We start from the raw sequence: 26,459 nt of genomic DNA, 5'->3' as shown, positions 1-26,459 counted from the left end.
TTTTATTGTTTTTGGCAGCCAACGGAAAGTATATAAGTGAAATGTGGGTTCAGAAAATTGAGTTCTATGAAATCAATTAGTATGATGTATTACTCTTAAAATACTGTTGCACAAGGAAAATAAAAACCAGAATGAATTTTATGACACAATATCATTTATATTAATTAAAACGTACAAAAAAATCACATGCATTTTTCACAAGAATACACAGTCTCAGAAAAAAATCAAATAAATTAGGGATATTTGAGGGAGTAGAGGATGCCACAAGGAAAAGAAAAGTGAATAAATGTTTTAAATTATGTTGCCATATTTTATTAAGGATCTCTATCTAATTATGTGGGAAGAGTTATTGGAAGATGTTTTCCAGAGTTTGGAATACAAAAACATTAAAAAGACACAAAAAATCCTATTAATTATTGTTCCATTTACTTTTAGTTTTTAGACATTGCAGAAAAATGGCGATTTTCCATTAATTCAATGACAAAAAGAAAAGGAGGGAAGAGAGCACTTTTATAGAACTAAAGATATTTAATAGTCATAACCTATGAATCAAATGTTCTTGTCTGTTCTGGATCTGGATTCAAAAGTTTTATTCTAAATATCTTTAGGACAATTGGGGAAATTTTATTAGGACTTGGGTATAAGTTTTTATGCAAAAAATATTTTTACGTTTCTTAGATGGATAATTGCAGGTTTAAAAAAAGTTTCCCTATCAGTAAGAAATGCATACTGAATATCTGGTGTTTGTTTTAAAATGTCCCAGACAAAAATAAAAATTGAGAATGTATTACAGGAAATAAAGTGATCCTAACCAGTTTAAAAAAGAAAGAAAAACAAATAGGTATATGAATTGGAAAGGAATAAATAAAATCATCAATATTTATAAGTGACACAATTAATTATACAGAAAATACATAGAACTTGCAGATAAATTATTGAAATTACTAGGTGAGTTTGGCAAGTTTGCTGGATGCAAAGTCCAGTACAATTTTATTAGAAGAGTTTATAATCAATATTTTCTGTTCATTCCCAGTTTCAAAAATAAAGTTCCCATCATTTCAACATTGTTTTATATCCATTCAGTTTTTCATATCTACCCCTTTTCTTTGTTATTCTCAGCACAGCTTCATCAATTTTGTTGTTTTTTTTTTGACAAGGTCATCTTTGGCCTTGCTTGGGGGGGGAGCGGGAAAACCACTGTATTTTGTTTTGTACTTCATTAATCTACTCTTAATTATTTTTTTTCCATTTACTTTCTGTTGTTCATTAGTTTCCTTAAATGGATGTTTCCTACTCCATTTTTCAGCTTCCGCTGTATTTTAATATAGGCATTTAAGGCTCAATATTTCCCTCTACGTGTTAAAATCTCCCAGTCTAATTATGCGTTTGTCTTACTCTGTTTCTGTTCATTTTTGTTTTATAAAATATGAGGTCAAATTACTAGTTTATGGTAACTTCGAACGCTGATTATTGTGTGTGTGTTATGTCTCGGAATGCGTTTTCCCTTAAAGTCCACCTTGTCCAATATTAATATAATTTTTTTAGTTATGGAAATAATTTGAGGTCTAGGATGATGATACCTTTCTCTAGAGGGTTTTCATTTGTTTCTGCAAACGGCCAGAAGATACTAACAACCCCGCGGTTCACCTTTATGCACTATCAGGGACTGAAGTGTCCTAACGCTGTTGACACATTTGCATTAGATCGGCACGGCCTTAGTCCGGAGACCTCCTCGAGCATTCCGAGAAGTAAAACCAGGAGCTCTGATAACTGGAAATCTCGGGGGGTGCGGCTTTTCTATTTTCCTCTTGGATATCCCAAGAAGAGTAGTCCAAGACAGCGGTACTGTGGGAGTGTTTGCCCAACTGGCACTACGTAGCACGCACTCCATGTAGTCTCACATACTTCCGCTATATGAATGAGCAGCTCCACACGTTTTCCTGGCACACATTCTGAGTACAAGTCCAAGAGCTCCTCAAGCTCTTCAGCTCAAGGAGGGCGGGGCTGCGGCATTCTGGGAAGTGTAGTCCAGGAACTTCGAATAGTCGCACGCACTTCCGCCCCGACGAGGACAAGGTAGTAGCCATATTTTTGCTGGTTATGGTGACTGAGGTCATTCCGCGCGACGCTTTCGAGCCATAGCCCATGGCCTTTCGTTTGGAGCGATACAGGAGCAGCTGACCACGGAGGTTTGAGGGGTGAGGGCGGCGGGTTGCGTTCGTCTGGGTGGAGCTTCTTCGCGTTTGGGGTGTTTCCTTATTGGGGTGAACACTGGGCATGCTTAGCTGGGTTCGGAAGTCTCGAACAGTGTCCCCGCTTTCCTACCCACTTCCGCCACCTGTATGCTACCCCTTCCACGTCACACGTTTAACAGTGGACGACTTACTTAACATCTCTTTGCCTTTGTTTGCTGTGTTCTATAAAAAAGGAATACTAATTAGGTGTTTTGAGAAAAACGAGATAGTGATTAAAAGTTTAAAACTGCCAAGCACATGAATTATTGTTATTAATAATTATAACACTCCTAGAAGCCCCTGTTTGGCAGTGAACCGCTGTGATCCCAGGAAGCAAGATTGTTCTGGACCCCTTCTGATCTTTTTTTTTTTTTTTTTTAACATTTTTTATTGTGAAATATATACCAAAACGTGATTAATTTCAAAGTTCAGTTTAATAAGTAGTTATAGAGCAAATTTCCAAGTATAGTATGGGTTACAGTTTCACAGTTTCAGGTATTTCCTTTTGGTTGCTCTGATACACTAGAAACTAAAAAGAAATGATTCGGTAGTCCTAATCCTTTATTTAATCCTAACTTCTCTGTTACAACTCATCCCTCTTGATTATTTTCTCAATCTTCAGGGATATTTTCTTCTTGAAAAGAGCTGTTAATATATGGGGTAGGGGAATGTACTGGTTGATGTTCTGGGAGAAACCCATACCTCTGAGTTTCAGAACTTACCTGGTATAGGAACAATCTGGAGGTTTTAAGTTTCTGAAAAATAAATTTAGTAAGTAAAAACTTTTATAGAGTCTTAGAGCCCTAGGTTTCTTTAAGGTTTTCAAGAAAACTTTTGGTTGTGGCTTGGCATACTGTGGCAATTTGTAATTTTTGGCTGCAGCTTGCATTAAAGTAATCTCCAGAATGACCTCTGGACTCTGAAATCTATTAGCCACTGAAACCTAATTTTGTAACAATTATTTTTCCCCTTTTGATTGAGCAGGCATTCATGATCCCAGGATGCCAGGGCCCAGCTTATCCCTGGAGGTAATTTCCCATGTTGCCAGGAAAACTTTTATCCTTAAAGTCATGTCGCATGTAGGGAGGAGGGTAGTGAGTTTATTTGCAGAGTTGCATTTAGACGGAGGCCACGTATGAGCAGCAAAAAGGTTCTTTGGGGGTGACTTTTGGTGTATTTATAAATAGGCTTACCTTACCTTTAGAAATAAGTTTCATAAGAGCAAGCCTCAAGATTGAGGGCTTGGCTTATTAAATTGGGAGTCCCCAGTGCTTGAGAGAACCTCAGAAATTTTCCATTTGGGGAAGTTTAATAGTTCTGTATTTTTTCTCCAGTCCCTCAAGGGGCTTTGCAAATACTTTTAAATTATCTGCTCAAAATACTGTGGAATGTACCATGGCATTATTTAAGCTATGCAGAATCAACAGATCTCATTCTCTATTCTAGACTCCATGGATTTAGATTGTTTAAATAAACTGGCCAGATAGGTTAAGCTAGATTGTGTGCTACAGAAAATTTAAATTTTGGAGAGAATTAACATGTCTTCCTTTGGTCTCACATAGAAATTGAAGCTTTAACATACAGACAACATCATCCTTTACCCTGTATCCTGATTTGCCTTAATTCCAAATAGATCAGCTTTATTCATATCTCTAATTGGAGTTTGATCTCTTTTTCATTTTCTTTAACAGTTGCTGTATGGAGTAATGCTGATTTGCAGAGTTGTAGAACTCTAACTCTGAGCCTTAGGTGTCATACAGGTACCTATAGCCCTAGGTATATACCAAGTTATATACTCAAAGAACACAGCATCTTAAAATTCAGGAAATAATGTGACTACTGTAAGAATTTATAATCCAGGCCCTAGTTTTTTAATAAACGTTTTCTAAATGAAAGCATACAATATTTGTCCTTTTGTTTCTGGCTTAATTTGCTCAACATAATGTCCTCAAGGTTCACTCAGCTCTGATACATGCCTCACAACTTGATTCTTTTCTGTAGCCGCATAATTTTCCATTGTATATGCATACCACAGCTTTCCCTTCCGCTTCTCAGCCTATGGACTCTTTGCTCACCTCCATCATGAATAATGCAGCTATACACATCAGTCTGACCTCTGTTTTGTGAATGAGGGAGTTGCCTGTTATGGAAGGATATTACTGATTTATTAAGGGTGGAGACAGAATCTTGGATTTCACAGCCTTCTTTCCTTCCCAGCCCTGATTTCTCTAAAAACACTATACATAGGAGGGGTCCACAGGTAGCAGGTCCCACGTGAATAGGACTTAGCATTCTTCTGTAAAGATGTTCACATGATTTGGAGAACACGTGGGAGATGTTCTTGGCCGTGGGTAATGATAATTATTCTTTGGTTGCTAAGTTCCATTCTAAAGGCCTTATATAAATCACACAGTTCCAGCAGACAATGACTTTTAAAATGGTTAAGTACTGTTCTTTTACACTGTAATTTTACATTTGAGGAGTGTGAGACACAAGAAGGATAAGTTAGTTGCCCATGGTCACCCAGCTAATAAGAGGTGGAGAAGGAGTTAGAACCTAGGCTGTCTGAGTCCAGATCATAACATTCATAATCTCTTTGGTATATTCCCCTTGAGCCAAAGGGATCTGACTGGAATCAGGTAGCAAAGTAGGATGGAACTTGGTTGTGGGGAACTTAAAAGCAAGGTTAGTGTGTTAAATCTATTCTGTGAGGGATTTTTTTAAATATAAATGTATTCTCAATTAATTCATTTTACTTCAAGTAATCATATTATAGAAGCAACATAAAACCATTGTGGAAATTCAGAAAACATAAAATAAAAAGAAAATTGTTAAATTATCCTTAATCTTAGGATGTAAAGATAACAATTGCTAATATTCTGATGCATTTTTGTTTAGTTAACCTTTGTGTATATTTCCGTTTAGTGGCTGTTTACCTTTGGACAGGAAGATGCTGCACTGCTATTCAAACTATGGTATACAAACCAATGGCTTCAACCTGGGTAGAAATGCTCATCCTCAAACCCCCCAAGACTTCTTGATTTAGGATTTCTAAAAATAGGACCTCGGAATCTGTAATTTAATAAGATCTAGGGGTGCTTTCTGTGCATGTTAAAGTTTGAGAAGCCCAGGAAAGGTTCTTTCCTGGAAACTCAGGCCTAGAAACTAATCCAGCTGGGTATCACAAATAAAACTGAATCAGACATGCCGGACCTACCTCATCCATTGAATTTTTTCCCTGTAAATATCATGAACTGTCAGGTCTTCTTGCACATTCTTGACATAAGCAGAAGGCAGCTGGCAAGTATAGAGGCAAAGTGGAGGGAATTTTAAGTTGTGAAGAAATATTTCTCCCAGGCTTTATGGAGTAGATTCATTGCCCTCTTTTTGCATTGAAGGACTGCTACCTGAGGTGGGAAGATTGCATAGTCGCTGCAGATAGCGTTAGATGTCATTGGTATCGTTATTATCATCATTATTGTTATTGCTTTTGCTGTTACCATGACTGTTTCTTGATTTGTTAACTTTTCGTTATAACTTTAAATTTACAGAAAAGTTGTAACATAGAGTAAGAAATTCTCATATTCTCCTTACCAGGACCCACTGTTTACGTTTTGCGTATTTGCTCTGTGGATGACTATCAGTCAAATACCACCAGGAAGATAAATGTAATCTAAGATGTTTTTGTGTTTTTTAGCTTGCTGCAGCAAGGAAGCCCGTTCAGTGCAGGGAATAATGGGATATTTCAGTAAGAGGCAGTTAGGAGGGGGCTGGTTATTGGGTTTTGACTAGTGTTAGCTTAGTTGGGAAAAGTTTTAGGTAGCAATGGTTTGTTCAGGGTTCAGTTCTGTCAAGAAGCAGGTGCAATTCATGACTGGATGCAGAAATAATACTGATCTAAATGCTGTCAAGAAGCAGGTGCAATTCATGACTGGATGTAGAAATAATATTGATCTAGAAGGTGGGAGAATCAAAGTGAGTCTGAAGTTGTTGGTAAGGAAGCATAGTCTCGTGTTTGCTGAGAGAGTCAGTCATTTGGTCGTTTTGTCATTGTAGATTGTTTATCTGTTACATGATTCTGGCCTGGGCTTGTTTTTTCTTATTTACCATGATCACTGAGTGACCCTGTCTCATTCTTCTTGATCAGTTGAGAACACCAAGTTCTATCTGCTGTCGCTATTAGCTATCAAGCTGGATCATGGTGAGGGGGTTCTTTACAGCTTTATGTTTGTATTTTTTTTTTTTGGTATGTCGTGTAGCAGGGTCACATTTCATTATTTTTCCATGTTAGTATCCTCTTATTATGGCACCATTTTCTTGATTTTTTGTTTGATTTTTGGGAAGTGCATGGACAAGAATCAAACCCAGGCCTCCTGCATGGCAGGTAAGAATTCTACCACTGAACTATGCTTACACCCCTATATAAATTTTTTTCTAAATGATTTGAGAATAAGCCAGAGACATGGTGCCTCTTTGTCCTTAAATATTTAAGTGTATGTTTCCTAAGAACAAGAACATTCTTTTATATAATCACAGTGCTATGATTAAAATGAAAGTAATTATGTGGATAACATACTGTTGGTTTAATCCACAGTAATATTTAAATTTGTTCATTTTTTCCCAATAAAATCTTAGAGCTATTTTTCCTGCAGTTCATTTATATGCATGGCACTTAGTTTTTACATTTCTTTTTTTTCATGTTTAATCAAGACCAACTCCTCAACCTTTATTTTTCTCTTTTGCTCTTGACATTTTTCAAAGCAAGTTATTCTGCAGAATGGCTCACTTTTTGGGGTTCTGATGTTTGTCCATGATTAGATTCAGATTATGTATTATCAGCAGGGATATCACAGAAGTAATGAGGCCTCCTTCACTTTTCATCCTTTGAGGCTAATGATATTGGTTTGTTGCAATATTGATGTTCTCAACTTTGTTCTTCTGGTTAAGGTAATATCTGCCAGATATGCCACCATATATTTACTATTTTTCCATTTGTAATTATTAGTATTTTGTGTGGAAATACTTTCAGACTATGTAGATGTCTATTCCTCATAAATCTTTCACTAGTTTTTAGCATCCATTGATAATTTTCTATCTTGCATTCTACTTTTGTTAGTTTGCATTCTACTGTAGGAGGATCTTTCTCTTCTCACCCATTTGCTTACTCCCCCTCCCCACAAGGGCTTTTAGTCAAACACATACAGGGCTTATAGTGACAACTTGCTCTTCTCATTTTGAGTTTTCTCTAGCATAGTTAATAAATGCCCAAATAACCCAAATAATTGACTTTGTATGGAGGTATGCTATAGTCACAGAACACTTTTTGTTGGTAAACACGCTGCCCAAAGCACCTGAACACAGAACTTTTAACTATTCACAATTCAGTGGTAAAAGGGCAAAGTTACTCTCAATAAAGGGAGCATCAGACAGAAGATTTTCACAATCATACAGTTACATTGTAAAAGCAATATTGTCATACAGTTGTCTTTAAGAATCAAGGCTACTGGAACACAGCTCAAAAGTTTCAGGTACTTCCCTCTAGCCACTCCAATACACCATAAACTAAAAAGGGATATCTATATAATGTGTAAGAATGACCCCTAGGATGACCTGTCAACTCTGTTTGAAATCTCTCAGCCACTGAAGCTTTATTTTGTCTCTTTTCTCTCCCGCTTTTGGTCAAGAAGGCTTTCTCAGCCACTTGATGCTGGGTCCTGGCTTATCCTGGGATTTCTGTCCCGTATTGCCAGGGAGATTTACACTGTTGGTAGTCATGTCCCACATAGTGGAGGAGGGCAGTGAGTTCACTTGCTGCAATGGCTTAGAGAAAGGGACCACATCTGAGCACCAGGAGAGGTTCTCTGGGGGTGATGCTTAGGCCTAATTATAAGTAGGCTTAGCCTATCCTTTGCAGGAATATGTTTCATAGGGGTGAACCCCAAGATCAAGGGCTCAGCCTATTGATTTGGTTTTCTCCACTGCTTGTGAGAATATCAAAAATTCTCGAAATGGGCAGTTGAATAGTTCCTCCTTTCTCTCTATCATCCCAAGGGGACCTTGCAAGTACTTCTTTATTCACTGCTGAAATTATTCTGGAATATATTGGGGCATCATACTATCCTGAGCAAACCAGCAAAGTCTCACACCCTATGCAAGATTCTATGTGCTTATGGTGTTCAACTAAACTGACCATACAAGTTAAATTGGAAAATGCACTACCCAAAATATAAATTTTGCACCAAATAAACATCTCTCACTTTAGTTTCACACAGAAGTTGAAGTTTTAAAATATGGGCGGTATAATCCTTTACCCTGTATTCTGATTTACCTTAGTCCTATTCAGATTATCTTCCTTGATTTCTCTACTCAAAGTCAGATCCTTTTTTCAACTTTTTATACAATTCCTGTCTGGAGTACTGCTGACCTTCATAGCTTCAGAGCTCTGATTCTGAATCTCACGTGTCACATAAATACCCGAAGTTTCTGGGAGCAGCCAGGTTATAACTAAACAGTTAAGTATCTCTGAATTTAGTAATAACATTAAAACTCCTGAATATATGGCAGTGTATATGCTGTAAGAGCTTACAGTCTAGGACCCTTCACAATAGCCTTCAACCTGATAACCCATGCTCTCAACTTCAGTTCACCAAGTTTTTATATTATAGTTAATCCCTATGAGTGAGGTATGATAATATACTCTTTTTGTTTCTGACATTTCATTCAACAACACAGTCTTTAAGGTTCATTCACCTAGTTGGCACGCCTTACAACTTCATTCCTTCTTGTGGCCACTCAGTAGTTCATGGTATGTATACACCATAGTTCCCCCTTCCATTCCTCAGTCATTGTACCCTTAGGCCACCTCCACTCATTGTGGATCACAAGCACTGCTACCAGAGACACCAGTGTGCAAATGTTCATTTGTGTCCCCACACTCAGTTCCTCCAAGTATATACAGAGCAACAGGAATTCAGGATCATATGGCAACCCCATCCCTGGCCTCCTGTGGAACCACCACACTGCCCTCCAAAAGGCTGCACCTCTCAGTTTCCCTACCAACAGTGAAGTACATCTCTTGCTGCACATTTTCTCTACCACTTATTTCCTTCTGTTCATTTTTTAAGTTTTATTCACACATTATTCAATCCAACCTAAGTGTTTAGACATGCCTGTGCCCCCCAAATCTATCTGAAGACATTTCCTTTTCTTCCACAAAGAAGCCATGCCCCTCCCCCTTGTCCCCACCTGCTGACATTTAGTTTTGGCACAATGCCTTTGTTACATTCAGTGGAAGCTTATTACAGTGTTACTGTTGACTACAGGCCATAGCTTGCATTTTCCCATATACTAACTAATTTCAACACCCTGTAATATTGTCATTCATATGTTCTCCCTCATGCAAAAATGTTTTTATATTTGCGATTTAATCACCATCATTGTCCACTCTAGGCGTTCCTAAGTTACACCATCTCAGTCTTTATCCTCTATCTTTTCTTCTGGTTTCATACGTTACCCCAGCCCTTTCTTCCTGTATTATACTCACATTCAGCTTTATTCAGTACTTACATTATTGTTACTTATATTTTTGTACTACAATCAGATAATATTGTGCTATCCATTTCTGAATTTTTACAGTCAGTCCTGTTACACAATCTGTATTCCTTTAGCATCAATTGCCCAATCTCTATCCTAGTTCTGTCACCTGATAACCTGTGTTCTTAACTTCAGTTCTCCAAGTTTGCTCTTTAATGTTAGTTAGTTCCTGTTAGTAAGACCATGCAGTATTTGCTCTTTTGTTTCTGGCTAATTTCACTCAGCATAATGTCCTCAAGGTTCATCCACACCATTACATGCTTCCTGACTTTATTCTGTCTTACAGCTGTGTAATATTCCATTTTATGTATATACCAGAGTTTTTTTTAGCTATGTATCTGTTGATAGATATTTGGTCTGTTTCCATCTCTTGGCAGTTGTAAATAATACTGCTAAAAACATAGATGTGCAAATGTCTGTTTTGTGTCCTAGTAAAAGCAAATAGCTTCTAGTATTCAGTACAGAAAAGGTTTTTTTTGATAATTAGAAAAATGCTCGATATATTTAGCTGGAAAGTACTGAATATAATTTTTAGTAGCTAGAAATGCTTATTATAATCAGTTCACTCAAGCATCTTTGATTCACTTCAAGCCTGAAAGCCCTTACTCGCATAGTTTGCTGTGAACTAATCTCAAAAGCTACACTCTGTTCCTGGTTATATTAATGAGATCTCTTCTTGTAGGAATAAGATATCACCCAAAGGCAGTTTAGAGCACTAGATGGGATATCTGCACCTTATCCCCTTTGAAGGACAAGATCAAAAGTATGAATGATCAACCAAGAGAGAAAAGGCCTCCTGACCAAACAAGGTGAAGAAAGTGACCGTTAACTCAATTTTAATGAATCCTGTAACTTTTAGTTAGGTTTTTTTTTTTTCTTTTTTCCTGCCTTCTTCTGGACCTTTACAATTCCTTTGTCTCTTTGGACTATAGAAGCCCAAATCCCTTTATCACTTTGAACTGGTCTTGGAAAGATTTTTTTCTTCTAGTTCCTTGTTGATGCAGCTTCAGTAAACTCACCTTCTCACCAAAGCAAAGAGACCTGTTTCTCTATTTCATGCAGGATCAGGCATACCAAACTATATAGGACTGTGTTTTATGATGGCGATAGCGTTGCTTTGATTATCCTATAATTCAAGTTAAGGTCTAAAAACATTCCATCTGTGAAAACAATCTAAAGTTCTCATGTTTGGAGAAGCTGATGTCAACTCATCATGTGATATTCAATTTGTACAAAAACTTATAAACCTGGAAAAAGTTATTATAGAAGACAACCAAAGATTTTTTAGTAGTTATAAGAGACTTTCAAACAACAGAGCAACAGCCTTTGAACACTAAGTATCTTACAGTATTTTGTTGGTAGAAATCACAATTGTAAGGATAATTTCAAACTGCAGAATAGCATCTGCTCTACTGCAGTTGCAGAGAAATAAGAAATGCTGTTAGTGTTCTAAATGCTTCTCGCCTTGCAATAATCCCATGAAGTTGGTCCTGTTATTTTCCCTGTTTTACTGACATGGGATTAAGACACAGTTTGTTCATCATAGCTAGTTAGTATCTATGTCAATATTTTAATTCACACGTACTGACTCCAGAGCCTACCCTTTATTAAATTATTATCTCACTTTACACTATACCTAGAATAAGAATTCCTACCTTGGAAGCTACAAGGCATACTGATGATGGGGTATGGGACACAGGGCACTATGTGTGGTTAGGCAGGGTGTTAACAGAGTTACTAGTGAAAGGGATAAGGCATATCTGATATTTATTCCCTGTACTGCCCAGTCAAGCTGATTATAGCTGCAGGCACCAAGAGGAAAGGGCACCTTTGCTAATTCCCAAGGAGTGGCCACATGGGTTAAAGTCATACTTGATTTGTTTCCATTGACTTTTCTCCTTTTCCATTTCTACCTTCCTAGTACTCTGCTCTTCTCCAGAAAGAGGAAGAAAAAATGACCACATTCAAGGTGAGTAGGGCTTGCCTTTCTTTCTGTTGAAGTGCCATTTTAATACTTAGATTGAACATAAGTTCTTCTCTTTCAAGGAGAGTCAAAGCATTTGCAGATCTGTTGGGTGTGCCAGATACTTGTTTGATCCTAAATTTAGTTTAGTTTCCCACTAATAAGAGCAGTAAATTAATAGAAATAAAATTTTACTTTACTACTTCCCTATGTACAAATTGGCTGCTTTTATATTTCTGTAATCTCTTCATCACATATAGCCATAGTTATGTATTTGTATTTGTAATATGGATGTGATTTAAAATTGTGCTTTTTCTCTATAATACCATATATAATTTATTTTTAATTGCTATATCATAGTCCCATCAAATCTGTAAATCTCTTTTCTAAGCTGTTCTCTCTTCACGGACATTTAGTTAGTACTTGTCACACTAAAAGAGCTAGCTAGATTCTGTCTGCCCCATGCCTGAATCATTCCCTGTGTGTGTGATCTATATTTTTTCCTTCATGTATTTTATTTTCAATCAAGTAATAGATGACCTTAGTTTTAAAAGTCTAGTGGCACTAGAGGGCTTATCAGGCACTTGTGTTCTGTCACTGTTATTTGCTCCTCAGAGCAGCTGTGTAGGAGGAAGTTGTATTGAAAGATTCTTTATATAGATAGATGAAACAAGGACAAGTGACCCCAGAGTATGAAAGAAAAGTGTATGCATACTCACAGATCCCGGAAAAGATAGGAGCAGCATGCCTCAGGGTCACAGGGAAGCATGGCAAGTACATAAGCTGAACTGTGCAGGGAGGGAGCAGAGGTATAAAGTGGACCTGGGGCCTAGACCTTTATAAGGGTGGAGCTGTAGCAGTTGGTAAAGCAGGAGTGTGAATTGGGAGTTTTTATTTGATTTGGGGTGGGGGCGGGGTAGGGGGCACAAACCTAGGTAGGATGTGGGGAGAAGAGGGTGAAGCTGTGTATCTTGTATAAGCAGGTGTTGGGTGGTCACTGAGGGATCTAATCACAAGGTCTAAGATGCTGAGGCATTATGAAAGGCAAAACCCCTTATGTTATTACCAATCTCAGAGATGTTAAGGCAGCATGATGGTGTGAAAAAGCCTGTGTTATTTTAATTCACTACAGAAGTGCTTGTCTCATCTTCATTTGAACATAAAGAGAAAAAGCTTGTGAAATATGAAAATCCTGCTCAACTGACAAAAAATCAGGGGCCTCGGATCTCAGGGTATTATATTCTAGTGAGAGAGAGAGAAAGGAGGAAATAGAAGGAATTTTTCATTCAGAAAGCTTGTGTGCCCTTTTGGTTTATTTCCATATATAATATCTGAAGTAGGAAGGAAAGTGTTGGGATTAAACTGTTGGGATTAAAGTGCTAAACATTTCTGCCAAATATTTCTAGGGTAACTGGCAATAATAATTAAAAAGTAAAATTTTGTCATTCTGAATGCAGCAGAGCTCTAGGGGGTTACTCTAGGGGGCTACTTAAAAGTATACTCACTGAGGCACCAAGTAAATATACAAAACTTTCTTTTTCATAGCAGCACTTTTGGTGAGTCTGAGGAAGTTCAGTTTATGGTATTGGCAGGATAGAAGGAGAAGGCCTGAGAAATCTACTACAAATTTATTCCTGACCTTCAGAATCCAGACAAACTACCTACATGTTCTCTATTTTCTCATTACTGCCCCTCTTCCAGTGGACATTGGTGATAAGATTGAGGTTGTGCCTCTTTTGTTGCTTAGATGTGGCCTCTCTCTCTCAGCCAACACGACAAGCAGACTCACTGCCCTCCCCCTCTCTATGTGGAACATGACTCCTGGGGTGTGGACTGACTATCCTGGCAACGTGGGGCAGAAATCCTAGAATGAGCTGGGACTGAGCACCAAGGGATTGAGAAAACCTTCTCGACTGAAAGGGGGAACAGAGAAATGAGACAGAAAGTATCAATGGCTGAGAGATTCCAGAGTCGAGAGGTTATCCTGAAGGTTATCTTATAAATTAAGTAGATATTCCTTTTTAGTTAAGGTGTAGCAGAGAGGTTGGAAGGAACTGTCTGAAAATGTAGAACTGTGTTCCAGTAGCCATGTTTTTTGAAGATGATTGTATAACGATATAGTTTTCGCAATGTGACTGTGTGTTTGTGAAAACCTTGTGTCTGATGCTTCTTTTATCTACCTTATGGACAGATGAGTAAAACATATGGATTAAAAATGAATAAAAAGGGGGAGCAAATGTTAAAATAAATTTAGTAGATTGAAATGCTAGTGATCACTGAAAAGGAGGGGTAAGGGGGATGGTATGTATGAATATTTTTCTGATTTCTTTTTATTTCTTTTTCTGAATCAATGCAAATATTCTAAGAAATTATCATGGTGATGAATATACAACTGTGATAAAAAAAGAATGTTCATATTGTATGTTGATTGGTTTTATTAATAAAAATTAAAAAAAAAAAAAAGATTGATGTTGTGGGCGGGCCACAGTGGCTCAGCAGGCAGAGTTCTTGCCTGCCATGCTGGAGACCCGGGTTCAATTCCCAGTGCTTGCCCATGCAAAAAAAAAAAAAAAAAAAAAAGATTGAGGTTGTGTGTATTTGTTGTAGGAAGCACTGACATTCAAGGATGTGGCCGTGGCCTTCACTGAGGAGGAGCTAGGGCTGTTGGACTCTGCCCAGAGGAAGCTTTACCGAGACGTGATGGTGGAGAACTTCAGGAACCTCATTTCAGTGGGTGAGAACAGCCTCCTTCTGGAAGTGGTTCTCTTGAGTTGGGAACTAGACTTTCTAATTCCTAGGAGATGCAGAGATAGAATATTTCTCATTGTTCTTAACAGATAACTGATTTATAAAAGAACTTTAAATGGACAATGTACTTCTATACCTTGTCTATTCTTTCTTAAATGCTACTCCTGGCCCATTAATGAGTTATAAAACCAATTTATTGAGTTCTATCAGTAATTTTTTTTTATTTGTATGGGCAGGCATCAGGAGTCAAACCTGGGTCTCTGGCATAGCAGGCAAGAACTCTGCCACTGTGCCACCATCACCTGCCCCTCTCAGTAATTTTTTTTTTAATTTTTTTATTAATTAAAAAAAATTAACAGACAAAACATTAAGATATCATTCCATTCTACATATACAATCAGTAATTCTTAATATCATCACATAGTTGCATATACATCATTTCTAGAACATTTGCATCGATTTAGAAAAAAATAAAAAAGACAACAGAAAAAGAAATAAAACGATCACAGAAAAAAAAAAGATTATACATGCCATACCCCTTACCCCTCACTTTCATTTACCACTAGCACTTCAAACTAAATTTATTTTTAACATTTGTTCCCCCGTTATTTATTTATTTCTTTTTAATTAATTAAAAAAAATTAACACAACATTTGGAAATCATTCCATTCTACATATGCAATCAGTAATTCTTAATATCATCACATAGATGTATGATCATCATTTCTTACTACATTTGCATCGATTTAGGAAAAGAACTAGCAAAACAACAGAAAAAGATATAGAATGATAATATAGAAAAAAATAAAAATAATAATAAAAATATATATATATAAAAAAACAAAAACAAAAAAAACTATAGCTCAGCTGCAGCTTCATTCAGTGTTTTAACAAAATTACATTGCAATTAGGTAGTATTGTGCTGTCCATTTTTGAGTTTTTGTATCTAGTCCTGTTGCACAGTCTGTATCCCTTCAGCTCCAATTACCCATTATCTTACCCTGTTTCTAACTCCTGCTGGTCTCTGTTACCAATGACATATTCCAATTTTATTCTCGAACGTCGGTTCACATCAGTGGGACCATACAGTATTTGTCCTTTAGTTTTTGGCTAGACTCACTCAGCATAATGTTCTCTAGGTCCATCCATGTTATTACATGCTTCATAAGTTTTATTCTGTCTTAAAGCTGCATAATATTCCATCGTATGTATATACCACAGTTTGTTTAGCCACTTGTCTGTTGATGGACATTTTGGCTGTTTCCATCTCTTTGCAATTGTAAATAATGCTGCTATAAACATTGGTGTGCAAATGTCCATTTGTGTCTTTGCCCTTAAGTCCTTTGAGTAGATACCTAGCAATGGTATTGCTGGGTCGTATGGCAACGCTATATTCAGATTTTTGAGGAACTGCCAAACTGCATTCCACAGTGGTTGCACCATTTGACATTCCCACCAACAGTGGATAAGTGTGCCTCTTTCTCTGCATCCTCTCCAGCACTTATCATTTTCTGTTTTGTTGATAATGGCCATTCTGGTGGGTGTAAGATGATATCTCATTGTGGTTTTGATTTGCATTTCTCTAATGGCCAGGGACATTGAGCATCTCTTCATGTGCCTTTTGGCCATTTGTATTTCCTCTTCTGAGAGGTGTCTGTTCAAGTCTTTTTCCCATTTTGTAATTGGGTTGGCTGTCTTTTTGTTGTTGAGTTGAACAATCTCTTTATAAATTCTGGATACTAGACCTTTATCTGATATGTCGTTTCCAAATATTGTCTCCCATTGTGTAGGCTTTCTACTTTCTTGATGAAGTTCTTTGATGCACAAAAGTGTTTAATTTTGAGGAGCTCCCATTTATTTATTTCTTTCTTCAGTGCTCTTGCTTTAGGTTTAAGGTCCATAAAACCGCCTCCAATTGTAAGTTTCATAAGATATCTCCCTACATTTTCCTCTAACTGTTTTATGGTCTTAGACCTAATGTTTAGATCTTTGATCCATTTTGAGTTAACTTTTGTATAGGGTGTGAGATACAGGTCCTCTTTCATTCCTTTGCATATGGATATCCAGTTCTCTAGGTACCATATATTGAAGAGACTGTTCTGTCCCAGGTGAGTTGGCTTCACTGCCTTATCAAAGATCAAATGTCCATAGATGAGAAGGTCTATATCTGAGCACTCTATTCGATTCCATTGGTCGATATATCTATCTTTATGCCAATACCATGCTGTTTTGACCACTGTGGCTTCATAATATGCCTTAAAGTCCGGCAGCGTGAGACCTCCAGCTTTGTTTTTTTTCCTCAAGATGTTTTTAGCAATTCGGGGCACCCTGCCCTTCCAGATAAATTTGCTTATTGGTTTTTCTATTTCTGAAAAATAAGTTGTTGGGATTTTGATTGGTATTGCATTGAATCTGTAAATCAATTTAGGTAGGATTGACATCTTAACTATATTTAGTCTTCCAATCGATGAACACGGTATGCCCTTCCATCTATTTAGGTCGTCTGTGATTTCTTTTAACAGTTTTTTGTAGTTTTCTTTGTATAGGTTTTTTTGTCTCTTTAGTTAAATTTATTCCTAGGTATTTTATTCTTTAAGTTACAATTGTAAATGGAATTCATTTCTTGATTTCCCCTTCCGCTTGTTCATTGCTGGTGTATGGAAATGCTACAGATTTTTGAATGTTGATCTTGTAACCTGCTACTTTGCTGTACTCATTTATTAGCTCTAGTAATTTTGTTGTGGATTTTTCGGGATTTTCAACGTATAGTATCATATCATCTGCAAACAGTGATAGTTTTACTTCTTCCTTTCCAATTTTGATGCCTTGTATTTCTTTTTCTTGTCTAATTGCTCTGGCTAGAACCTCCAACACGATGTTGAATAATAGTGGTGATAATGGACATCCTTGTCTTGTTCCTGATCTTAGGGGGAAAGTTTTCAATTTTTCCCCATTGAGGATGATAAAAGCTGTGGGTTTTTCATATATTCCCTCTATCATTTTAAGGAAGTTCCCTTATATTCCTATCTTTTGAAGTGTTTTCAACAGGAAAGGATGTTGAATCTTGTCAAATGCCTTCTCTGCATCAATTGAGATGATCATGTGATTTTTCTGCTTTGATTTGTTGATATGGTGTATTTCATTAATTGATTTTCTTATGTTGAACCATCCTTGCACACCTGGGATGAATCCTACTTGGTCATGATGTATGATTCTTTTAATGTGTTGTTGGATTCGATTTGCTAGAATTTTATTGAGGATTTTTGCACCTATATTCATTAGAGAGATTGGTCTGTAGTTTTCTTTTTTTGTAATATCTTTGCCTGGTTTTGGTATGAGGGTGATGTTGGCTTCATAGAATGAATTTGGTAGCTTTCCCTCCACTTCGATTTTTTTGAAGAGTTTGAGCAGAGTTGGTACTAATTCTTTCTGTACTGTTTGGTAGAATTCACATGTGAAGCCGTCTGGTCCTGGACTTTTCTTTTTGGGAAGCCTTTGAATGACTGATTCAGTTTCTTTACTTGTGATTGGTTTTTTGAGGTCATCTATTTCTTCTTGAGTCAAAGTTGGTTGTTCATGCCTTTCCAGGAACCCGCCCATTTCCTCTAAATTGTTGTATTTATTAGCGTAAAGTTGTTCATAGTATCCTGTTATTACCTCCTTTATTTCTGTGAGGTCAGTGGTTATGTCTCCTCTTCCATTTCTGATCTTATTTATTTGCATCCTCCTCTTCTTCTTTTTGTCAATCTTGCTAAGGGCCCATCAATCTTATTGATTTTCTCATAGAACCAACTTCTGGTCTTATTGATTTTCTCTATTGTTTTCATGTTTTCAATTTATTTATTTCTGCTCTAATCTTTGTTATTTCTTTCCATTTGCTTGCTTTGGGGTTAGTTTGCTGTTCTTTCTCCAGTTCTTCCAAGTGGACAGTTAATTCCTGAAATTTTGCCTTTTCTTCTTTTCTGATAAAGGCATGTAGGGCAATAAATTTCCCTCTTAGCACTGCCTTTGCTGCGTCCCAGAGGTTTTGATATGTTGTGTTTTCGTTTTCATTTGCCTCAAGATATTTACTAATTTCTCTTGTAATTTCTTCCTTGACCCACTCGTTGTTTAAGAGTGTGTTGTTGGGCCTCCACGTATTTGTGAATTTTCTGGCACTCTGCCTATTATTGATTTCCAACTTCATTCCTTTATGATCCGAGAAAGTGTTGTGTATGATTTCAATCTTTTTAAATTTGTTAAGACTTGCTTTGTGACCCAGCATATTGTCTATCTTTGAGAATGATCCATGAGCACTTGAGAAAAAGGTGTATCCTGCTGTTGTGGGATGTAATGTCCTATAAATATCTGCTAAGTCTAGCTCATTTATTGTAATATTCAAATTCTGTATTTCTTTATTGATCCTCTGTCTAGATGTTCTGTCCATTGATGAGAGTGGTGAATTGAAGTTTCCAACTATTATGGTATATGTGTCTATTTCCCTTTTCAGTGATTGCAGTGTATTCCTCATGTATTTTGGGGCATTCTGGTTCGGTGCATAAATATTTATGATTGTTATGTCTTCTTGTTTAATTGTTCCTTTTATTAGTAGATAGTATCCTTCTTTGTCTCTTTTAACTGGTTTACATTTGAAATCTAATTTGTTGGATATTAGTATAGCTACTCCTGCTCTTTTCTGGTTGTTATTTGCATGAAATATCTTTTCCCAACCTTTCACTTTCAACATATGTTTATCTTTGGGTCTAAGATGTGTTTCCTGTAGACAGCATATAGAAAGATCCTGTTTTTTAATCCATTCTGCCAGTCTATGTCTTTTGATTGGGGAATTCAGTCCATTAACATTTAGTGTTATTACTGTTTGGATAATATTTTCCTCTGCCATTTTGCCTTTTGTATTACATATATCATATCTGATTTTCCTTCTTTCTACACTCTTCTCCATACCTCTCTCTCTTCTGTCTTTTCGTATCTGACTCTAGTGCTCCCTTTAGTATTTCTTGCAGAGCTGGTCTCTTGGTCACAAATTCTCTCAGTGACTTTTTGTCTGAAAATGTTTTAATTTCTCCCTCATTTTTGAAGGACAATTTTGCTGGATATAGAAGTCTTGGTTGGCAGTTTTTCTCTTTTAGGAATTTAAATATATCACCCCACTGTCTTCTAGCTTCCATGGTTTCTGCTGAGAAATCTACACATAGTCTTATTGGGTTTCCCTTGTATGTGATGGATTGTTTTTCACTTGCTGCTTTGAAGATCCTCTCTTTCTCTTTGACCTCTGACATTCTAACTAGTAAGTGTCTTGGAGAATGCCTATTTGGGTCTATTCTCTTTGCGGTGCGCTGCACTTCTTGGATCTGTAATTTTAGGTGTTTCATAAGAGTTGGGAAATTTTCAGTGATAATTTCTTCCATTAGTTTTTCTCCTCCTTTTCCCTTCTCTTCTCCTTCTGGGACACCCACAACACGTATATTTGTGCGCTTCATATTATCATTCAGTTCTCTGATCCCCTGCTCAAATTTTTCCATTCTTTTCCCTATAGTTTCTGTTTCTTTTTGTAATTCAGATGTTCCATCCTTCAGTTCACTAATTCTATCTTCTCTCTCTTTAAATCTACCATTGTAGGTATCCATTGTTTTTTCCATCTTTTCTACTTTGTCCTTCAATCCCATAAGTTCTGTGATTTGTTTTTTCAGACTTTCTATTTCTTCTTTTTGTTCAGCCAATGTCTTCTTCATGTCCTCCCTCAATTTATTGATTTGGTTTTTGAAGAGGTTTTCCATTTCTGTTCGTATATTCAGAATTAGTTGTCTCAGCTCCTGTATCTCATTTGAACTATTGGTTTGTTCCTTTGACTGGGGCATATCTTCAATTTTCCTAGCGTGATCCGTTATTTTCTGCTGGCGTTTGGGCATTTAATCAGATTTCCCTGGGTGTGGGACCCAGCAGGTTAAAAGATTTTCCTGTGAAATCTCTGGGCTCTGTTTTTCTTATCCTGCCCAGTATGTGGCGCTCGTGGCGCTCGTCTGTCTGCGGGTCCCACCAGTAAAAGATGCTGTGGCTCCTTTAACTTTGGAAAACTCTCGCTGTGGGGGAGCGTCGCCAGCCGAAGCAGCTTGGGGGAGTTCTGATTCAAATCTCCCAGCTGGCCCAGGAGTCCGCGTGTCGGGGGGGCTGGTGTCGGCCTCCGCGTCTTCGGGGAGTGCCGTTCCAAATCTCCCAACTGGCCCGGGAAGCCAAGCGTGGCATGGTGCTTCGGCCCCCGCGGCTTGGGTGAGTGCCGGTCCAACGTTCCCAGCCGGACCGGGAAGCCACGTTGTGAAAGGGACCCCAGTCGCCAGCCTCCACGGCTTGGGGGACCTCCTCTCCAATTCTCCCAGCCGGCGCGGGTGGCCGCGCGTGGGGGGGGGCGCCAGCCACCGCGGCTTGAGGGGACCGCCTGTCCAATTCTCCCAGCCGGCCCAGGAAGGAGGGAGGGAGGGACTCCGGCTGCCAGCCACCCCAGCCCGGGGAAGCACGCACCCCTCGGGTATCTCACCGCAGAGGATTCTCCCTGCCAGTTCAGCCTTTCCAGAATGGGCTATGCTGTCTTTTTGGTCTCTGTCGTGGCTCCGGGAGCTGTTCTGTACCGTTTCTATTTCTTTATTAGCTGTTCTGGAGGAGGAACTAAGACCCGCACGTCTTACTAAGCTGCCATCTTCTCCCCCCAACTACTCTTGTTAATTTTCAGACGCTTTATATAGCAACATGAAAAGCCAATGTATTCTGGGTGGGCAGCAGTGACTCAGTGGCAGAATTCTCGTCTGTCATGCTGGAGACTCCGGTTTGATTCCTGGAACCGCTGGCGCAACGACTGGGGAAGCAGAAGTGCCGCAGGCAGACCAGGCAGCAAGCGGCAAGGCTGGAGCTCTCGGAACAGCTGGACCCGGTGCAGGGTGCTCGCACTCTCGCTCCTCCTCCCAGCTCTCAGCTCAGGCCCGGGCTCCTCCCCAGCTCCCAGTCTGCAGTGCGGTTTCCAAACAGCTCTATCAGTAATTTTCAATGAAATAAAATAAGGAGAAAATAGAGTTCCTCAGGAAGAGCAGAACACATTGCATCAAAAACTGGCCATTGTATGTGTGGGATGTGGACCTGGTGGGACAAATTTAATGAAAATAGACATTGCTTTAAAATAGGGAGTTCAGCCTTTGTTTTAGTAATACATATTTATGCATGGGTATGGGTCTTGAAATATTTAAATGGCATTTCTTCAGATGAGATATAATGTAAAAAAAGATTTGAAAAACACTGCTTTTGGTGTCATGAAGAATATCCAAGTTAAAACCCAAATTTTACCTTTAGTGTGTTTTAAACATTTGATTTTGCATGTTCCCAGGACATCGACCTATGAAACAAAATATATTATATCTAGAAAGAGAAGAGAAGCTCTGGATGCTGAAGACAACAACCCAAAGAGGGAGAGATTCAGGTAAGAACCAAGCAATTGTGAATTCTTGTAGTTAACTTGATGTTTTGCATCTCACCACCACTGTTGCCATCATGTAGTCCAAAATGTCAAATATCTTTCCTGCATTACTGTATAGCCTTCATACTAGTTGCTCTCCCTGTATCCTTTCCACCCTACTGTCCATTCTCTAAGCAGTCAGGCTGACCTTTTAGAAATGCAGGTATATTACTCCTTTGCTCAAAATCCTCATATGGCTTGTTTTACTTACAGTAAAAATCACTTAAAATGGCTTATAAAGTTCGACATCATCTTCTCTTTGACTCAGAATAGATCTCTTATGCTTTTCCTCTTCCTCAGTGTATTCCAGCCATATTATTCTCCCTCCTGTTTCTCAAAGCCCTTTAATTGCTCTTCTCTCTGCCTGGAATACTCTTCAGCTATAATCATCTTAGCCTCACCTATATCTCATTCAGGTCTCTTCAATTTTTGTATAATGGGAGATACCTCCTCTTGGCACCCTATTTTAAATACCATCCTCCCTTTACCCTCTGTGGCCTGCCTTATTTTTTTATGTAAGCACTGATCATCACCCAACATACATTGTTTACTTGTTTATTACCCGTCTGTCCTCACTATGATCTCCAGGTCTGGAAGAATTTTGTCTGATTTGTTTATTGCTATTTCCTTATTGCTTAGAACAGTCCTGGTACTTGGCAGAGCCTCTGAATATTTGTTGATTAAATGAAGGAGTTAATGGATAAGGAGATCTCACTGTCTTCCATGAAGATAGTTAATAGTTAATAAATCAGAATGAATAAAGGATAATACAAAATATTTTTTGTTCTCAGATAATTCTTACCTAATTCTAACTACTTAGGTGCCGATGGTATGTTTTTGTTTGCCTGTCTGTATGTGTTGACCATATATATTGTATGTGTTGTGGCATTGGAGTTGCAATTAAACTGAATAAGATGCTTCTTCAGTGGCTTTCCTCAAGCTCTCAGTAGCAGAGCACACTCAGTTAGGGAGGAAATTGTTTAATGAGGATTCTCATGTTCATTTCTCTATAATCTAAGCTCTCAGAGTAATCAGTTTGTGAGTTAGCCTTTCACCTTGAAAGATTTATACAGATGTGTCCCATTTGTGTCTTCCAAAGTCCTAACAAGGATTGTACATCATTACAAGTACATTTTAAGTGTGTGTATGTAGAGTTATATGTATGATTTTAGAAGGCATTTCATGTAATAACACCTTCATTGCTGTTTGGTTTGCTAAAGTTGCCAGAATGCAGTATACCAGAAATGGACTGTTTCTCCTTTAAAAGACTCCAGCAAGTGGATTAAGACATACCTTGAATGGAAACAATTTAATAAAAAGGTCCCACCCAAAAATAGGTCTGCCCCCACAAGATTGGATTAAAAGGACATAGGCTATTCTGGGTTCAAACCAGCACAATTGCTTGTAGTGATTTTCTGATAGTTTCTATTCTGTATCTGCTAAACATCACAAGCTGGTAAATTTATTTCACTGCTCATTAATGGATTGCTGTTATCAATTTGGAAAATAGTTTGCTTGTTTTCCACATTTTATTTTCATAGAGACCACATTCTTCCATAGGCTCTAAATTTTTACTCCTTGGAAAAGTAAAAATATATTAGAAAACAGTAGTAAAACCTCAGAAGGAACCACTGTGTATGTCTTCCTGCTTCCCTTTCATTCCAAGTGATTCTTCGCACCTTCAATTTTCATCAACATTATTCCTGTTGGTGTACCCCTGCCTCTGGCACAGTGTTTGAACTTCTTAGCAAAACTGCAATTTCTAGTCCTTTTCCACTCTGAGATTCATTCAAGCCTCAAACTGACCTAAGTATAAAATCCTGAAATCTTAACAGATTTTTCACTTTTCCACCCATATGTCTGAATTCTTTGTCCTTTCAGGAGAGAAGAATCAAAGTGAGCTGGGGACTGTTCAAGACAGAGGATCACATGAGGCTCTCTCTTCTTACTGGCAAATATGGCAACAAATAGCAAGTGACTTAACCAGATGTCAAGATTCCATTATAAGTAGTTCTCAGTTTCATAAACAAAGGGATTACCCATGCCAGGTTAGGACAGGACTCTCTGTTCAAATTTCTGAAGATGAGAACTGTATACTGAATCACAAAGATGATGGTCCCAGTGATACTGGAAATCTAAAGTTCCAAACTCTGAGAGCCCAGGATTCTTGGAGGAAATCTTACGTGACTCAGTCACAGGCTCATCAGAGCAGATATCAGATTTCCAAGAAAAGTGAACTGTGTCAGTGTAGAGAGGATATTGACAACATTAGTTGGATTTCACATCACCATAATGGTCATGGACTACACAAAACTGAAAAATTGTATAGCCGTAATATATATGGAAAAAATAGCTTGAAGATTTCAACATTTGATCAGCATAGTATGAGTCACATAGGACAGAAAGCTTACCAGTGTAATGAGAGTAAAAAAAGTTTCAGTGATCTCTCCAGCTTTGATCTTCATCAACAGTTACATTTAGGAGAGAAGTCTCATGTATGCAGCAAGTGTGGGAAAAGCTCCCATTATAGCTCAGTCATTTGTATTCATCAGAGAGTTCACATGGGGAAGAATTGCCAAAAGTGTGATGCATATAATAAGGAGTTTAGTCAGACCTCACATCAGCAAGCTTATCAAAAAATCCACACTGGAGAGAAACCATACAAATGTGAGGAATGTGGGAAAGGCTTCTGTCATAAATCAGCACTTAATGTTCATTGTAAAGTCCACACAGGAGAGAAACCTTATAATTGTGAGGAGTGTGGGAGGGCTTTCAGTCAGGCCTCTCATCTTCAGGACCATCAGAGAGTTCACACTGGGGAGAAACCATTCAAATGTAATGTGTGTGGTAAGAGCTTTAGTCGGAATTCACATCTTCAGTCTCATCAGAGAGTCCATACTGGAGAAAAACCATACAAATGTGAGGAGTGTGGGAAGGGTTTCATTTGTAGTTCAAATCTTTACATTCATCAAAGAGTACACACAGGCGAAAAACCCTATAAATGTGAGGAATGTGGTAAAGGCTTTAGTAGGCCTTCAAGTCTTCAGGCCCATCAGGGAATCCATACTGGAGAGAAATCTTACATATGTAATGTGTGTGGTAAAGGCTTCACTCTGAGTTCAAATCTTCAAGCCCATCAGAGAGTCCACACTGGAGAGAAACCATACAAGTGTGAGGAGTGTGGGAAGAGCTTCAGGAGAAATTCCCATTATCAAGTTCATCTGGTAGTCCACACAGGAGAGAAACCCTATAAATGTGAGGTGTGTGGGAAGGGTTTCAGTCAGAGTTCATATCTACAAATCCATCAGAAGGCCCATAATGTAGAGAAACCTTATAAGTGTGAGGAGTGTGGACAAGGCTTTAATCAGAATTCTCGACTTCAAGTTCATCAACTGATTCATACTGGTGAGAAACGGTACAAATGTGAAGAATGTGGAAAGGGCTTCAGTCGTAGAGCAGATCTAAAAATTCATTGTAGGATCCACACAGGAGAAAAACCCTATAATTGTGAGGAATGTGGGAAAGTCTTCAGGCAGGCCTCAAATCTTTTGGCTCATCAGAGAATTCACAGTGGAGAAAAACCATTCAAATGTGAAGAGTGCGGGAAGAGCTTTGGTCGGAGTTCTTACCTTCAAGCTCATCAAAGAGTGCACACTGGTGAAAAGCCATACAAATGTGAGGAGTGTGGGAAGGGCTTCAAGTGGAGCTTGAATCTTGACATGCATCAGAGGGTCCATACAGGTGAGAAACCATACAAGTGTGGGGAGTGTGGCAAGTGCTTCAGTCAGGCTTCAAGTCTTCAACTGCATCAGAGTATCCACACCGGGGAGAAACCATACAAATGTGATGTATGTGATAAAGTCTTTAGCCGGTCTTCACAACTGCATTCACATCAGAGAGTTCACACAGGAGAGAAACCTTACAAATGTGAGATATGTAGTAAGAGTTTCAGTTGGAGATCAAATCTTACAATTCATCACAGAATTCATGCTGGTGATAAACCCTGTAAACGTGATAGGAGTGGAAAGGACATCAGAGAGTCCACACAGAAACAAAGTTCTATAAAGTGATTTTTTTCAATAGGCTCAAGTGTGATGTGAATTCTTCCAGTCATAAGGTCTCATAAGAGAAAAATCATTTGTTTCATTAAAGTCATCTTCAGCCATAAGTCAACACATCCCAGTAGTCAGGAATCACACACAGCAGAGAACCCTTCTAAGTGATGTGGTCAGGACCTTGACCTTAATTGGATAATACTCAGAAGAGAGACCTTAGAAAGAATAAGAGTTCTGTCAGACCTTTGATAAAAATTGAACAATAGGCAAGCCAAAAGTAATGTCACCTAGAACATAAGCTCCATAGGGCAGGGACTTTGTTCACTGTTGAATCTACACTGTTGAATCTTAATACTGCTTAGCACTTT

At 38.2% G+C, this 26,459-nt stretch overlaps 1 protein-coding gene across 11 annotated transcripts in view; it reads left to right on the top strand.

Moving 5' to 3' along the window:
• LOC143659047 (uncharacterized) overlaps positions 1-26,119 on the top strand; it is a 42,151-nt gene extending 16,032 nt beyond the window's left edge. Inside the window, exons 1-6 of one of the 11 annotated variants that reach the window (XM_077131560.1) lie at positions 1,477-2,198; positions 3,926-3,994; positions 5,160-5,209; positions 11,749-11,796; positions 21,908-22,000; positions 23,918-26,119. In XM_077131560.1, coding sequence (XP_076987675.1) covers positions 5,185-5,209; positions 11,749-11,796; positions 21,908-22,000; positions 23,918-26,106 — 2,355 coding nt within the window. In that variant the 5' untranslated portion in view covers positions 1,477-2,198; positions 3,926-3,994; positions 5,160-5,184 and the 3' untranslated portion in view covers positions 26,107-26,119. Of the gene's footprint in view, positions 1-1,476; positions 2,199-3,925; positions 3,995-5,159; positions 5,210-9,575; positions 10,637-11,748; positions 11,797-14,397; positions 14,525-21,907; positions 22,001-23,917 lie in introns of those variants that run through there. The other 10 variants (XM_077131561.1, XM_077131556.1, XM_077131555.1 and 7 more) reach the window with 10 other exon arrangements.
• Positions 26,120-26,459: the final 340 nt, after the last annotated feature.

The sequence above is a fragment of the Tamandua tetradactyla genome, chromosome 16 (genome assembly GCF_023851605.1).
Source record: "Tamandua tetradactyla isolate mTamTet1 chromosome 16, mTamTet1.pri, whole genome shotgun sequence".
Lineage (NCBI taxonomy): Eukaryota > Metazoa > Chordata > Mammalia > Pilosa > Myrmecophagidae > Tamandua > Tamandua tetradactyla.
Note: the sequence above shows the minus strand (reverse complement) of the source record. Positions and strands in the feature narration are given on the sequence as shown.